This window comes from Apteryx mantelli, chromosome 1 (assembly GCF_036417845.1).
Source record: "Apteryx mantelli isolate bAptMan1 chromosome 1, bAptMan1.hap1, whole genome shotgun sequence".
Lineage (NCBI taxonomy): Eukaryota > Metazoa > Chordata > Aves > Apterygiformes > Apterygidae > Apteryx > Apteryx mantelli.
This window is the reverse complement of record NC_089978.1, coordinates 148,978,430-148,993,170: the sequence shown is the minus strand read 5'-3', so window position 1 is coordinate 148,993,170 and position 14,741 is coordinate 148,978,430. Positions and strand designations below refer to the sequence as shown.

Genomic DNA, 14,741 nt, shown 5'->3' with positions numbered 1-14,741 from the left:
GTCAGCAGTTCACATTTGCCCATGATCTGCATGTACATAAAGCAATGATAAAACCTACTGGGTATTATCTCTCTTTATTTTTTTCCACCATATCATATGTGGAAAGAACCTCTGTGTGTAAATTGTGTGTTGCTTAAGGAAGGAAAGTGAGCGCCTGTTCAAAACTGGTAGCACGCAGCTATGAAGTGCAGTAGAAAAAGATGGAGAAAGTGCTTTTTGGAGGTCTGTTTATGTAATCCCACATCTGAGCACTCTTTTTACAACTCAGTCTCCTGAAGAGTTTTGCAGAGCATTTGAGAGCTGAACTTGGGCTATAATTAGTGCTTGTCTTCTGTTTAACTTGAGGGAGCTGTATGCCATCGCAAATCTTAATTTCCACAGGAGCCCACCATCTCTAAACTATTTTTCTCTGTAACACCTGTAATGTAAACCTTTGCCTGTTTTCCTTTAGAGGATGTACATCTACTTTTATATTACTTTGAGTAGTTCTAGAATAATTAGGTGGTGAAACAGAATTAAGGCAGTCACTAACTTTCATGCCGGGTATAAAAATGTGTATTGCCGTTTAATCAAGTGGTCACTGTTTTTGGTAATCTCCTTGTTGATCCATCAGCTTTCCTTTTGCCAGATCAGCTTTAAACATTTGACTAAACTTAAATCTATGGCAGTGGGAATTTTATTGGCATAAGCACAGTGTTACGCTCATGGTAATGATAGGTGTGATTTGACTCTGACTGTAGAGGTAAAAAATGAAAGTAATAATTCCAAAGTCTTCTGCCTCTCATTCTGAAGCTAAAAATAGTGTGAAAAAATGTATAAAAGCAAACTTGGTTTCTCAAAAAAAATCTGTAATGCATCTAAAACAGCATACATCTTTCATTTAAAGCTAATCAATGCAATTTATTGCTTACCTCCGCTTTTCTTTTTTTTCTTTAGCTCATGGGGCATTCTGAATGGGACCACAAGCGGGGACCCAGAGGATCACAGGTCAGTTGCTCTGGATTTTTTTTTTCTTTTTGGTTCTTTTTAAGTTTGAGGTATTCAAGCAAGTGTCCCGTTTGAAGATGGCAACATTGTTCATCTTATTAATATATGTGGGCTAGAACCAGAAGGAAACAGCAGAAAATGATGACAACTTTGGTTAATATGATTTTTTGAGCTATAATCCAAACAGAGCTGACTAATACAACAGAAAGAAATTTCTTTCATTAGCATAAAGATGGATCAGATGTACTGAGAAAACATTCTTACTCTGCTGTCTCCATCAGAATATCAAAAGAATGTCATTTCAAACAATATGTATATGCTTTTTTAAAACTTGATAAGCGTGCAAAACCTGGCCCTCCCACCTTTTTCGATAATAAAGGGATTAATGACGATAGAACTGTATGGGGAGGTGGGGGAAACTATGCGTAGCTATTGGTTTGCTCTTGTCTTACAGCTGAAAAGAAGTTACACCAGTATTAATGTATTAATGACATCATGCTGATAGTTTTAAAATGTATCTGTAGAACTTGAGTTGCTGCTAAGGAGACATTGCTACCAGAGTGATGCTCAGGAATTTTTCTGCTTGGGCAAAGCAGTCTCTCCCATCAGGTGTTGTTGAAATGAATAAATTACTAGGGCCCCTGTATATTAGATTTACTTTTCCTTCAGCTGAAGAAGGATTTTTGTACAAATACGAGCATCTAAATCTAAACCAATAACAAACAGGTTCTCCTGCTGTGAAACTACCTGCTCCTTGATTTGAGTGGGGTAGTTGGTGTGGTGCTCTTAGCCTATCCTTCATACACCCCCTTGCAAAATCACTGGAATACCAGCCTTTTAAATGACGAAATAACATATGTTAAACAGAAAGCTGCTAGTTATTTTGTTTAAGATTCATTAATTTTAATCTGGACCAGTTTTCTAAATTGTCCTCTTGTTTGTTTCTTTGTCCTTATCATTGCAGAATTCTACAAATTTTTATAAGTTTTCCAAGGTTTTGCTTGCAACTTATTTCAAAATCATCTTGGCTGTAGGTCTGATTTTTCAGGTGATAGTATCTGTGCTTTCAAAAAATAAAAAAAGAGAGAGAAAGAAAGCTAGTTTTTCGTGAATACTGAAGAATTTCGGAAATCAGTGAGAACTGTTTAATGTGTAATCTCTCCTCATCTGGTGCAATGGTTGATTGCATTGTGTTCTTCTGGTCCAAAGAGTGGCAGGTAAATCGGACTCCTCTAAACTGCCCCTGCTGTTAAGGGGAAGTAGTCACTTCAGTGACTCTCAAGGTGACTAAACTTTTTAAAATCATTGTAATGTTACTGCAAATCTTCATCTGATTTTTGTATGAATATGAAAATATAGGTATGTTTTTGTATGCTGTGAACCGTGCCCCACAGTCCTAATGCTTTGCCTATGGCAGCGAAATATTTAGAGCCTGCTCAATTGAGTGCATATGAATTTCTGCGCTGGTGTTGCATCAGAGACTGGGGCCTAAGTCCTGTCTAAGTCCTCATGCCTAATGCTTCCTGTTGGCTATGTGCTTCCATGCTTCAAGGGTTTTTTTTTTTGTTGGCTAGGCACTTTTGAAGATTTAGAGCCTGCCAATAAGTAACATTAGAGAAAGGGATTTAGGTGGAACGTAAGCAGTATGAATCTGGCCCAAACAGATTTTAAATTAAAAGGTAAAATGGATCAAGTTGACTATGAAAAAGGTATCTTGCTGCAGGAAATTGGGGCTGTGCTGTTTAATTGATCCCTTTTGAGTTTTCTGAAAAAGTGAAGGATGAATGTACAGGATGAAACTGTTGCCGAAGAATTTTTTTAATAATTTGTTTCTATTGAAGCTATGATTTCTTCCAAGGAGGGTTCTAAAGAACTTATTATATTTCTAGTTTCTCTCTTTGGTGCCTTACTGAGAATAAAGAGGATTTGTATGGTATGGCCTAATTTTAAAAGGAAGAGGTCACCTGGGCATTCAGTCAGTTCCTGCAAATGCCATCTATATGGAGTCCAAGTGAAATCATTTGCTGAGTATTACTAGGGAATGCTGTACAGTGGAAAAATGAGATAAATGGTTATTAAGCACATATAGATGGAATTCTCTAGGTTTCAGTAGGGGTAAAAAAGGAGATATTTATGAGCAGAAAGTTCTGTATAAGTTTGAAAGTTTTCCCTATCTTGCTGAAAACAACTTTGTTCCTATCCTCTGTGATAGTTTAAATGTTCCTCCACCCCTTTTTTGTTTTTTAAAAAAAAAAGGGGGGGTGTAGTGGGTAGAGCGTGATGTTCTTCAGAATTCTCTACAGGTCACCTGTAGTTCCTGAAGAATAATGTTGTATTTTTAAAGGCATTATTCTAGACAACACTGTATCAGTTTTACAGGTAGTAAACTGCTGCTGATGATTTTTTTTTTCTTAGACTATCTTTTTATTTTAGTTTTGTTTTAACAAAGTAAGCAAAAATACTTCACCCCCTGAGCGAGGAAAGCATTCAGTTTATTGAGTCCATTTCTTCAAAATAGGAGAAAACCTGTGTACATAGAATGGTCTCCGTGATAGAGCACTGTGGTATTTCCTCCTGAATCCATCTAAAAGAAGGTTGTATAGCCTTGATCAAGCTCATCCTCTGGACACTGTTTTATTTAATTTATACCATGTGTTAGATGATCTGCAAAGCTTCAAGAAAGCAAAACATTATAAATCTTGGAAGAACCTTGTAAAAATAACAATCAGTGTATACCACAGAAACATTAAGGGATCTTGAATAAGGTGGGAAAAGAAAATGACCCAAACTCTCAGAGTACTATGGACTATCCTATTGCCCAGTAGCAAGAAACAAGGAAGACAAGTTTGGCCTGGCTTATTCCAGTGTAGCCTGGAGAAGGACTGGGTCCTCAGACTCTCTTCTACATGGCCGTGAGAATCCCCTTTAATAGGAAGGGTGTTAAACATAACTTCACTATTTGCTTGAAAGGTTGGAAGAAGTTTAGAAGGATCCTATTTTGGCATGTAATCTAAAAGAAATATTTTATCCTTATTCAGTTGTGTTATTGCCAGTTTGCGTCCTTAATGAAGGTACCCTTTGTTACAAAGTCATGTTTAATATAAAGGTTATTAAATAATAAAGATTATGAAAGAACAATAAAGAGTAATTTCTTAGGTACATTGCTCCTTCAGATATGATGTATCTGTGGTTCAGAGATGAACTGGCCAATGCCTATGGGCTCTGCCATGCAGTTGCGTATGGTATTTCCCTGGGTCTGTGAGATTTTCCTCCAGGAGAGGAATGGGGAAGTGGGCAGAGAGGTCTCTCCTGGACAGTGGTGGCCTGCGCTTCTCAGGCACGCAGCGAGATAGAAGAAAGGGGTTTAAAGTGTGTGTTATCGTGAGCCAACTTATTAATCTTCTATGGTCTTTTAATTCTTATGGAATAAAAAGATGAAAATGTGAAGCTGGATTTTAGGAAGTCACCTTTCTGCGCGTGTGTGTGAATGTTAGCGATGTCATTTGAAAGGAAAGGAGGTGGAGCCACTGGTTTACCATAATATAAAACTAAAATCCACATTTAAACTTATAAAATTATTTTACCAAGTCTTATTAAACAACACACTAATTCTGCTAGATTTTTTTAAAAATTAGTATATTTTCTATGGTTTGTGTTTGAAACATGAGAGGAAACTATTACAGTGCATGTCATACTTCTTAACGGCCTACTTGGAAAACGTGTTCCTTTTCGACTTGTGGGAGTTAAATGCAAGGTGAAGTAGTTACAGGTAGTGCTGGATGTCAAATAAAATACACCTCACCTTATGGGAATTCCTGCTTGCAGGAGTTTGTCTCTTGATATGCATCTGCAATCCAATAGAATGTAAATGGGACAAGTAAAAAGCTGTCTTTACAATATTTAACTTGCTCCTCACTTCCACACCAGCACCTCATTCCCCTTTTTTATAATTGCGCACACATATATATGTATGTATGTATCTTTTAGAATTCTTCTTCTTTTAGAATAATTTTACTATTAAAGCTGCTGTAATTATAGGGAATTCTAGGCTGCCTTGCAAAAAGCAGTTGGGTTCCTGGCTACCTATCTCTTGATTTTTTTTTTTTCTTTTTTTTTTTGAGCTCTGAAGATAACGCTTTCTGCTGAAAGTGTTTAGTGCCCAGAACTTACTCTCTGGATTGGATATCATGCAACGATCGCAAACTGGATTTTGTTATGTTCCATGCCTAACATTTCAAATTAATGCAAATTAAGATTTAGGCATAAAACTTCAAAATTAGGGTTCTAAGTTCAAGAAATTCCTGGATGTTTAACCCTCCTAAAGAAATCTCTCTCTTGAATGCGCACCTGCAGTCTATTAGACAACATTATCTCACTCACATGAGGGAAAAATAGCCATACTTATTTCTAATATACTGTAAGACAATATGACTGGTAGAATTAATCCTTGACATATTATCCCTCTGCAGACAAAATATGCAAACTATTTTAATTCTTTTAAGAAAGTATAATACTTATTCCTGCTGAAATATTTCAGGTGAGAGCTGCAATACTCTTTATGTGCACGCATATTTATGGCGGACATTGAATGTGTGGGAATTATTTGTTGCTGTGACCCTGCTGCTGTCATCAAGCCTTGTTTGGCTTGTTGAAGATGTAGGCGTAACACCGGGATGCTGTGGAATAGAGCAATCTTTCAGCATTACAAAACAATGCTAGTCGGGAGAGAAACAGACAAGTCCGGTGCTCTTAATTCTCTTTAAATATAAAAGCTTTCAATTATATATATATCTGAGGTGCTGCATTTTACCCCTCCAGTTCCTAAGCAACAGCTATTTTCAGAGTGAGTGCGTCTGGTGTTGTCTACCTACTTCATGCTTCTGTGAGGTAATTCGTCAGTGAACGCCAGGCTTTTCACTGTCTCTGCCGGCTCTGCTTGCCATGGCACTCTGAGGAGACAGACGCTTTCACAAAACCGAAGGAGCCCGGGCAAGACCGGTCTCAACCTTGCAGCGTGCAAAACTTCTGTACGCCTGGGAGCTCTGCCGTTTACAGCAATGAAACAAAAGAATCAAAAATAAGGCTCTTGTCACTGGTTTGGGGGAAAAAAAAGACCTTTTGCTTGAGTGGGAGAAACCTCTCGAGCAGATTCAAAATCATGAGCCGGAAATCTCTGTACTTGCTGAAGCGTAGATGGGAGTCAATTCCCGTTACTGACCAGGTACGGTGCTCTGGTGAAGCTGTTGTGTAACTGTGTTCCCTTGCAATGCCATGGTGAACATATTTACAGTGATTTAATTGTGATTGCTTGGGTTCTTTTAATACAATGAAAGCCAGTTGACCATTACCTGTAGTTTCCATGATGAATAGTGCAAAAATGCATGTAAAGGTGATTTTGCAAGAGCATGTGCTTATGAATGTGGAAGTACCATTGTAGTCCATTAATGTAGAGTTAAGTAACAGGCAGAATCTGTCTCTTTCTCAAAAATGAGACTTTTTTTAAAGCTTGAATTAAAAGAAAGATGTGTATTAGGTGTATTTTAAACTGATCAGCTAAAGAAAAGTAGTCTACTGCTGATGGGTTCCTCGGTGCATGTCTTTGTTGCATTTTGTATCTCGTGTGTAGGCAATCACTGATTACAAATAGATGTAATGCACTGGCAGAACCTCAGCTTTTTCAGCTTCATCTTGGTTGGTGCTTCATTTCAAGTATGTTAACAAGGAAGAGAGTACAGCGGACCTAAGCGATACAGACCAGATGTAATGTAAAAATTATGGCATGCTGTTTGGAGCAACTATCGTCACCATAAGTGGGACTAAAATGTCATGAATGGGAATACAATTAGTACACTCCTTGCTCAAGGTTCTCTGAAATTTTTGCATTATCTTACTCGGGATGTAAAGACAGTAAAAGAAAGAACTCTAGAAAAGGAAGTGGAGGTAGTAGCTTATTACATTTTCCAACTCAGTTTTGTATTTATCAAGAGGCTGACTATGAAGTACATTTTGGGATATCTTTACCAATGAGAAACCAGCAATTTGTGAGAAAATTCTGTTTCTTAAGTGGAAATAAAGATGTAATACATAAATACTTTTCAGGGTTCAGAAGGGTCCTCCTGTATCCTTTTTTTTTTTTTTGGGGGGGGGGGGAGTGGTTTATTGGCAAATTACATGCCATAGTTTATAGAGCTGTAGATTTTTAAAGCCAAATTGGACCACTGTGGTCATCTAGAGCTCTCAGACATAACACTAGTCATGCTGTAATCTCTACAGCAGGCCTGTGTTTTCTGGTTAAATAAGAGTATTTCTTTTAGAAATACATCCAATCTTAATTTAAAGGCTTCAAGCAAATGATAGTCCACCATATGCTCTGGAAAAGTTGTCCCAGCTGTTAAATATTCTTTCTTTTTAATATAATGCCTTCTCCTTTGACTTTGCCTAATTTAGATCTCCAACCATATAAATTTGCTACACCTTTGAGTGCCAAATTTTAAAATTTCTCTCAGAATTTTTTTTTTCCTGGATAGAGACCTAGGTTATGCTTCTACTTTGCTTTGGTTTGCTATCACTTGAACTAACTGAAATATTAAGTTACAAAGGAATCGGGGTTTTTGGTAATGCAAAATAAAAATAATAAGGCATCATTTTGAATATGAATTGATGCAGTTCAGTCAGGCATTCTCAAATCTCCTGGTAGAAGGGGGGTAAATAAATGCTCTGTTATTGAATGAGTCATCTGTCATTTTGTTTCTGCTAAGGTGTAGGGAGGCGAGCGTCATTTCAACCTCTTGGCTTTCCTCTTACTCTGACACAAATGCAGATTCTCGACTCATTACCAACAAGTATTTGACCAGCAAGTGATCCATAGTGTTGTATTTTGATTGTTAACCATTTCACTTTTCCTGTGTTTCCTTTTTCTTTTAATCACTCCAACCCTGATATTTGCATAGCATCATACTGTGCTCTGGTATAATGTATCTGGAAAAAATTAATATTCCTTACCTAGATGTGAGGTGTGTGAGATCTCACTGAGCTATATATGTATACTTTCCATCGTCCTGTTGTCTCAACCCCTGAATGTCTCTGAACAGTTTTAAAAGAGAACAGGAAATTTTCCTGGCTCACCTACCACTCTGGGGCAAGTGAGACTCGGTAAATGATGCCCTTAGATGGCATTGGCTTGAGTGTAGTGTGTATCTGTAAGGATTTATTGAAGGTAACCTAAGGGAGGAAGACGATGTTAGGCTTCAAACCCACCGATGTTTCTGACTGTTCTTGTCACTCCATATGCGTGGCTGGGTGGCAGAGTTTTAAGGGAGCCGCTGTGCTTGTTCTCATGCATGGCAGGAGCCTCCCCCTTGGTCAACAGGGCTTTTCTTGTAGGAAAATGCAATTACTGCGCAAGGTCAGGACCATGGAGGGAGAGGAAACTTCATCATACAAAAATAATAGCTCTGCCTTTTCAGGCAAATTAATTATCCAGTCCTTAGAGGGAGGCACTAGCTTATTATTGTTATGGTCTAGGCTAAGCTTGAAGAAATGAAGATATATTTTGATAGGTAAGTAGCTAATAACATTGTAGATTTTTTCTCTGTTCAGATGAGGTAAGAGATATTTATGTTAACTGATGCCAAAAACCCTCCAAAATGGTCTACCTGTATTATCACATTTTGTAAAAGACCAAGGGAGGAAAATAAGATGGAATTCTGAAAGTATGTTTTTTGGCTTAATCTCATTTCTAGTTAAAAATAATATGGCATGTCTGACTTTAAAAGATATGGGAGCCCATAACTTCACTGAGAAGTCTGATGTTGTATTTGAACATACTGGGTATCTTCTAAAAGACATCCAGTGATTTTTATTCCTCATCCTACATATCCTACATCAAATCAAATGAAATCCAGAACTGTTTAGGAAAGGCAAGGGTGAGCAGGCTGAGAAGCAGGGGAAGAGAAAAGCCATGAGTAGTTATGACAAATATAGACACTACTGGGTTTGGGGGGGTTATTTTATTTTAATTCTTTTTGATCTTTTGAGCATCTTTTAAGATGCTGCAGATGTTGCATCACAGAAGTTTCTGTGGTTTCCAGGGTCTGATATTCAAATGAATTTTTGGTTGGTTGTTTTGCTTTTTTTGTGTGTGTAAGAATGAAGAAAGTGGGTTTAAGTTGGAACCCTGAATTAGACATTTTGAGTTTCAGCTGATGAGAAATGTCTTACTTAGCTATACATTTTTATATCTGGGACAGCCTGATCTTGTGGGCATTTTTCACAGGTAAATTTAAGCAAAATTATGATGAATTATTTATTATGCGTTAGCCTCTATTCAACAAACAATAGTAGAGATACTCATAGCGCTTGAATCTTGCATAACTGTACATCTCATTAATTTCAGTAGGGAAGTACCTTTACAGAGCTAAGGAAAGAATTTAGGAATGTTTTTCTTTCTTGCCCATCCAGCAGTTAGGATTGTCTGAAAGTCTTCTGCATTGGAAAATAATTTTAAAAGCTGCTAAGCTTGGATTTTCGGTAAGGGGGTTTGGGGAAATGTTCTGACCGACGGTTTTATTTGGTGTATGTGTCAGAGGATCTTGTTTTTTGGACTGATCTTAATTTTTTATCCCTGCTAGCTTCAACACAGAATGATTTCATTGAACAGATACGCGTTTAAAATGCTGTCATAACGGAATGAGCCAAAGGTGATGAGGTGTTAAATATTTGCTGTAAGGATGTTGAGTATTTCCCCCTGCCTGAAATTCCCTGTACACTTCATGAGCCATAATCTTTGAGCAAAAGTTGGATTATGTGCCTGTCCTAAAAAGAGAAGAACAGGAATCCTTCACACATTAGCCCATGATGTAAACTTTTAATGAGATTGTGTCTCATTGCTGACTATGAATTTAAAAGCAGAAACTGAGTTTGTGTGGCACTATGAAACCAATAATTGATATATAGGTTTATATAGCTGTAAATAGTTCAAAGGGATCTACTGTGCAGGTAAGCAACATCATCAGTAATACACTGAAATGCACTGTAAAATGCACGATTACAGCAATGTAAATAATAGTAATACTTTCTGTACTCTTAAGTCACCAGTTTAGATTTTGATGGATTTGTGTAAATCCCAGGAAGTGAAGCCTCGCTCTTACCTGCCAATGATTTACAGCACAGCTACGCCTTAGGCAGTTTGCACGTAAGGCTCAATATCCAGTTCTTACCACTGATCCAATAGACATGAGAAATTGCCATAGCCTACAACTCATGCAGGGTGTTCAACAGCATATAAATTGATCTGAATATGACTTGGGTCATAACTCCATGAAATGATAAATCCAAGGTTTTTTGACGGTTGTTTTATTTTTGAGAGAGAGAATTTGATGTGAGATTGGAAACGTGGTGGCTGCATGATGACATGTATGAAGTCATTCTGCTAGATTAAAGCTGTTTTAAAAAAAAATGGAAGAGGTTCGTTTTGTCAGGATTGGGAACTGTGTGTTCACTTTGCTCTAGGTTTAATGGCTCACTCAGCCACAGATCTTATTGTTAGTCATGTCTTGCCCCCATTCTGCTCTGAATGCTCCTCACTCATAACCCCTAGGCATCCCTGGGGATGGATATATCATATCTACTATCTTTATGAGAAGGCTGGAGCCCCTGTGTTTTATCATTCGCTCAGGTGCCTGTTAAATTCAGACCTTTTTTAGCTTGCTGTCCAACAGCCTCTACATCTGGTAGGTCAACAGCAGTCTGGCACTCCTGATTGTCTTTGGCCAGAGCCAGCTTCACCAGGAAACTTGTGCTGAGGAAGTGTGTGCCTGGGGCGCCGTTTGTTGGGATCCCAGCTGAAGCTGGGGAGAGGTACTGTGCCTCTGCAAGGCAGCACTTCTTGGGTGCCCAAGAAATGACAGCGTATACAAATGCATCAGTACGGGTGCTTGCATTAGGGGAGAGACATGGCTGAGATTTGCTTACAAGCAGGCCCAGGACAGTACCAGATGGCAGGGCACTAGCATTCCCCATACCTCCTGTCTTCTTTTGGGACCCAGATAAAAATTTTAATGCACTGGGGATTCTTTGTATGTACCTCCTTTCTGTGCAAGGGTCAGTAACCTCTTCATAGAGAAGGGGATGAAGCAATTGTTATGAGTGAGGAGGCCACAGAGCAGCACATGTGGATATGTCTCCTTGGCTCACAGGTTCCCTAAGGATCCAAAAAAGGTGTGTGATAGAGCCAGGGTCAGCTGGAGCTGAGAAGCTCCTTTTCCTTGCAAGTGCCTGATGGGTTATGCCTGATTATTGCTTTTGTACAACCTGTCTCCAAGGCAGTCGAAGCCACATGCTTGGAACTACGCTAGCCAGGGCACCAGCACGGCCACAGCACGTGGCCCCTTTGGAAGGTTTCAGTGGCAAAACAAGAATACACACACACACACACACACACACACGAGCAACACAAGCCGAGGTAGAGGTGATACATTACCTTGTAGTATTGCACCTAGTTAGAAGAAGCGTGTGCCAACAGTCCGTCTAGTCAGCAGGAGCAGCAGTGTAAGTGACTACAGAGCTCAGCAAAAGCTCCTAGCTCCCCTTGTGTCTCCGGTTTGTTTGGACTCCAGGCAGCCAGGTTTTATAGCCTTTTTATTCACAGCTCACCTCTTCCCCCCACCCCTCCAAAAGGCCCTTTGAGAATACCATAGCAGGCCACCGATGGCATGCCTGAGCAGAGTTCCTGCTAGGTTACGTCACAACAGCGATCCTTTTATCTAACCCCATCCCTCTTACCATACCTGAAAACAGTGCAAAAAATTTGTTTCCTGTAAGTGTGTTTTTGTGGTTTTCCACAGCTATTCATTGTTAATAAAGCCTTACATTATCCTTTCATTCAGCAGACAAGTTTTCATTAGCTTTTATGGCAGAGTGAAGACTTGTGGAGCATAGGATGTTATGAGAAAGAGACCTCATGGGAGGGCTGTGGCTTGATGGGAATATGGAGCTGGTGCTGGGGGAGGAGAGTTACTCTTGTGCAGCAGGCAAGGTGCAGAAAGCTAAGACTGTGATCAAGAAGTGATCTATAAAATACTTCCTTGCTTTCTAATGCAGCAAATGAATGATATAATGCAGAAGGCTATCTAAGAGAAATAATCTGCCTTGGATTTGGCCTTGCTTGTTCTTAGAGATGAGCAATTGAGCCACAGGCACTGTGGGTCCATTTCTGTTTGTCCCCCAGGCTTTCTACCCCGCTGCTCTAACGAAGGTGCAGAAGAGAAGTGGGGTGATAATGAGCTTGGCACCTGAGGGACAGCTCTTGCTTTCCGATGTGCCACCCCTACCATCCAACAGGTGACTGATGATGATCAGAGAGGTTCTGCAGATGGTCAGGGCTGTCAGGTTGTGCCTTTAAGCCAGGGAGCCAGTGTTCCCAAAGTACAAGAACAGCTGATTTCAGTGGGATCAGCTCCAGAAATATAGTTATCTTAGTGCATAGCTTTGACCAGGCAAAAGCTATGGAAAATCTTGGCACTCTACATCCTTCCATGCTGGCAAATGGCATTAAAATGTCCATAATGATTCACAGGAGCCTAGAGCGTGACAGAGAAATTCCTCTTCCTGCTGATGTAGGGCTGGGAGAGGCTGGAAGCTGAGAGGACAAAGGACAGGATATGTCTCACTGACAGTTGTGACATGGATGATGCAAGCAAACCTTCTGCAACCTCCCATATCCATGGCTCGTAGCATGGAGAAAAACCTTCTAAATGGTGTCAGCCAGTCTCTGAATCATCTTCTCAGTCAACTTCTCTATCCCAAAATGATTGGCAGTGGGACAGGAGGAGTAGATTGGCAGCTTGATTGTGGCATACCTCTTCTTAAGACTCAGTAGCATCATTATGTCTGTATTCTTCATAGCTAAGCAGGAGCAAATTTCCATAAATATTGCCTTTCTTGAAAAATTTCTCTCTCTCTTGCTAATCCTCCTGTGTTTGCAGGGCAGCCTCTTCCTACCCATCAGCAAATCCAGTCCTCTGGAAGAGCAGTTTGCTGATGATACTCCGCTTGAGTTGTATTTTACTTTATTGGGTTAAAGGTGAGCAAGAAAGCATATTCCCACTTGATGAAGACTGCAGTTCAAAGGATCGTTGCTACACAGCATTTAATGCAAATGTTCAGTGCAATTCAGAAATGAAGCAGTTAAGAAGCATGACATTTGACTCAGTATTTTGAAAAGGAGAGATAGTGGAACAAGCTGACAGGCTGTCTTTTTTTTCCTCAAGCATTTCCTTACGAGGGAGAGCGTGTATCCACTTCTGTGACATAGATTTAGATTGATTATGGCAATTGAATTGAGAGGATGAGACTGTGGACTGTCCTCAGCTGGGGCATAGAGAGTGGATCTTTTTCTCTCTGGGATGCTCCTGAAGACTCCCTCATCTCCCTGAATTTCCCTCATTACCGCAGTGCATCTTTTTGATTCAGAGGTTTTCAACATGTTTTTTGTTTTCAGATCCCTATTTTTTATGCAATGTAAGCTTGCAGGCAGCAGCTTGTATATCTCAGTTGCTTCTTTGTAGATCCCTCTGAAGTAGTTCAGAGGCTATAGCAGGGTATGATCTTCTGGTTAAAAACCATCATAACCAGGCATTGGCCAAGAGATTCTTTTTGTGTGTGTTTTTCCATTTTTAGTTTTCCATTTGTTAGAAAAATTGTCTGGTGCATCAGTTCTATTTGCCTGTTTATTTTGGAGGTTTGAAATGTATTAACATCTGACAGCTAAAGTTGCTGGCTACCTTTAAGTATCCATACACAATCTTGGCCTGGTCTCTAGCGCTACAGAAATGCAAGTGTGGGCAAAATCCTGTCACTGGAGGATGCTAAGCACATGTAGGCTTTCAGAGAGTTTAATCTGCTGAAATCTGAGTCCTCTGCTTTAGCACAACCAATCTGCAAATTTCCAAGGACTTGCAAATTCTTCCAGTTGCCAAAATTTGGGCATCCACATGCCAATCCCTGAAATAAAAACAACACTGAGAATGTTCTGAGTCCACACTGGTGCCTCTCAAAGAGGTTAGTAGTTAATGATGAGCAAAACAGTGTCTCAGTCTTCTGGAAATGACTGTACTGGATAAAATTTTCCAAATTCAGGCTAACGCTTGCAAGCAAAACTTCAGCGCAAATGTTTAAAGCTTGGCAAAAAGTATAAGCAACTGAAAACAGGGTCTTATGAAGGGAAGTAATAGCCAACTTAATAATGGGTGATATAGCTAGCTTCCTGGTATTAAACAAAACTCACAGTATAAAATTATGTAGATTTGTGGGTTTTGAGAGGATGAAAGGTCAAACTTCAGCTCCTCCCAACTATTAAAAGCTGAGGGAGGTGCCACAAGGTGTTCTTTTTTGTTTCCAATAACATCTTAAATTTCACTTATTGCTTCTGTGTGTTTCAGGTATTTGTAGCCTTTCCAAGCAAAATATTGAGCACAGTCATTACAATTTGTCTGGCTTCCTGTTTACAGAGATGAACCCAATTACAGAATGAACATGATTAATATACTTAATTCTTTCCTGAAGAGTGATTATACCCAGTTTTCAGCCAGGACGTTTCCACTGGTATGTTAATAATAGCACTGCTAGAGGATGTGGGTTGCTCCAACCTTCCTTACAGAGTTTCCACAATGTATCAGTCTCTTAACTGTCCAAAGATGTCTTCGATAACAAGGAAGCAATGAACTGCCTTATTTCATTCTATAATGGAAACTTGA

General features: G+C 39.4%; 1 protein-coding gene across 1 annotated transcript in view; it reads left to right on the top strand.

Annotated features, from left to right (window-relative positions):
• LOC106488616 (cGMP-inhibited 3',5'-cyclic phosphodiesterase 3A-like) overlaps positions 1-14,741 on the top strand; it is a 299,848-nt gene that overhangs the window by 159,076 nt on the left and 126,031 nt on the right. The window contains exon 2 of the mRNA XM_067306237.1: positions 937-987. Coding sequence (XP_067162338.1) covers positions 937-987 — 51 coding nt within the window. The remainder of the gene's footprint in view (positions 1-936; positions 988-14,741) is intronic.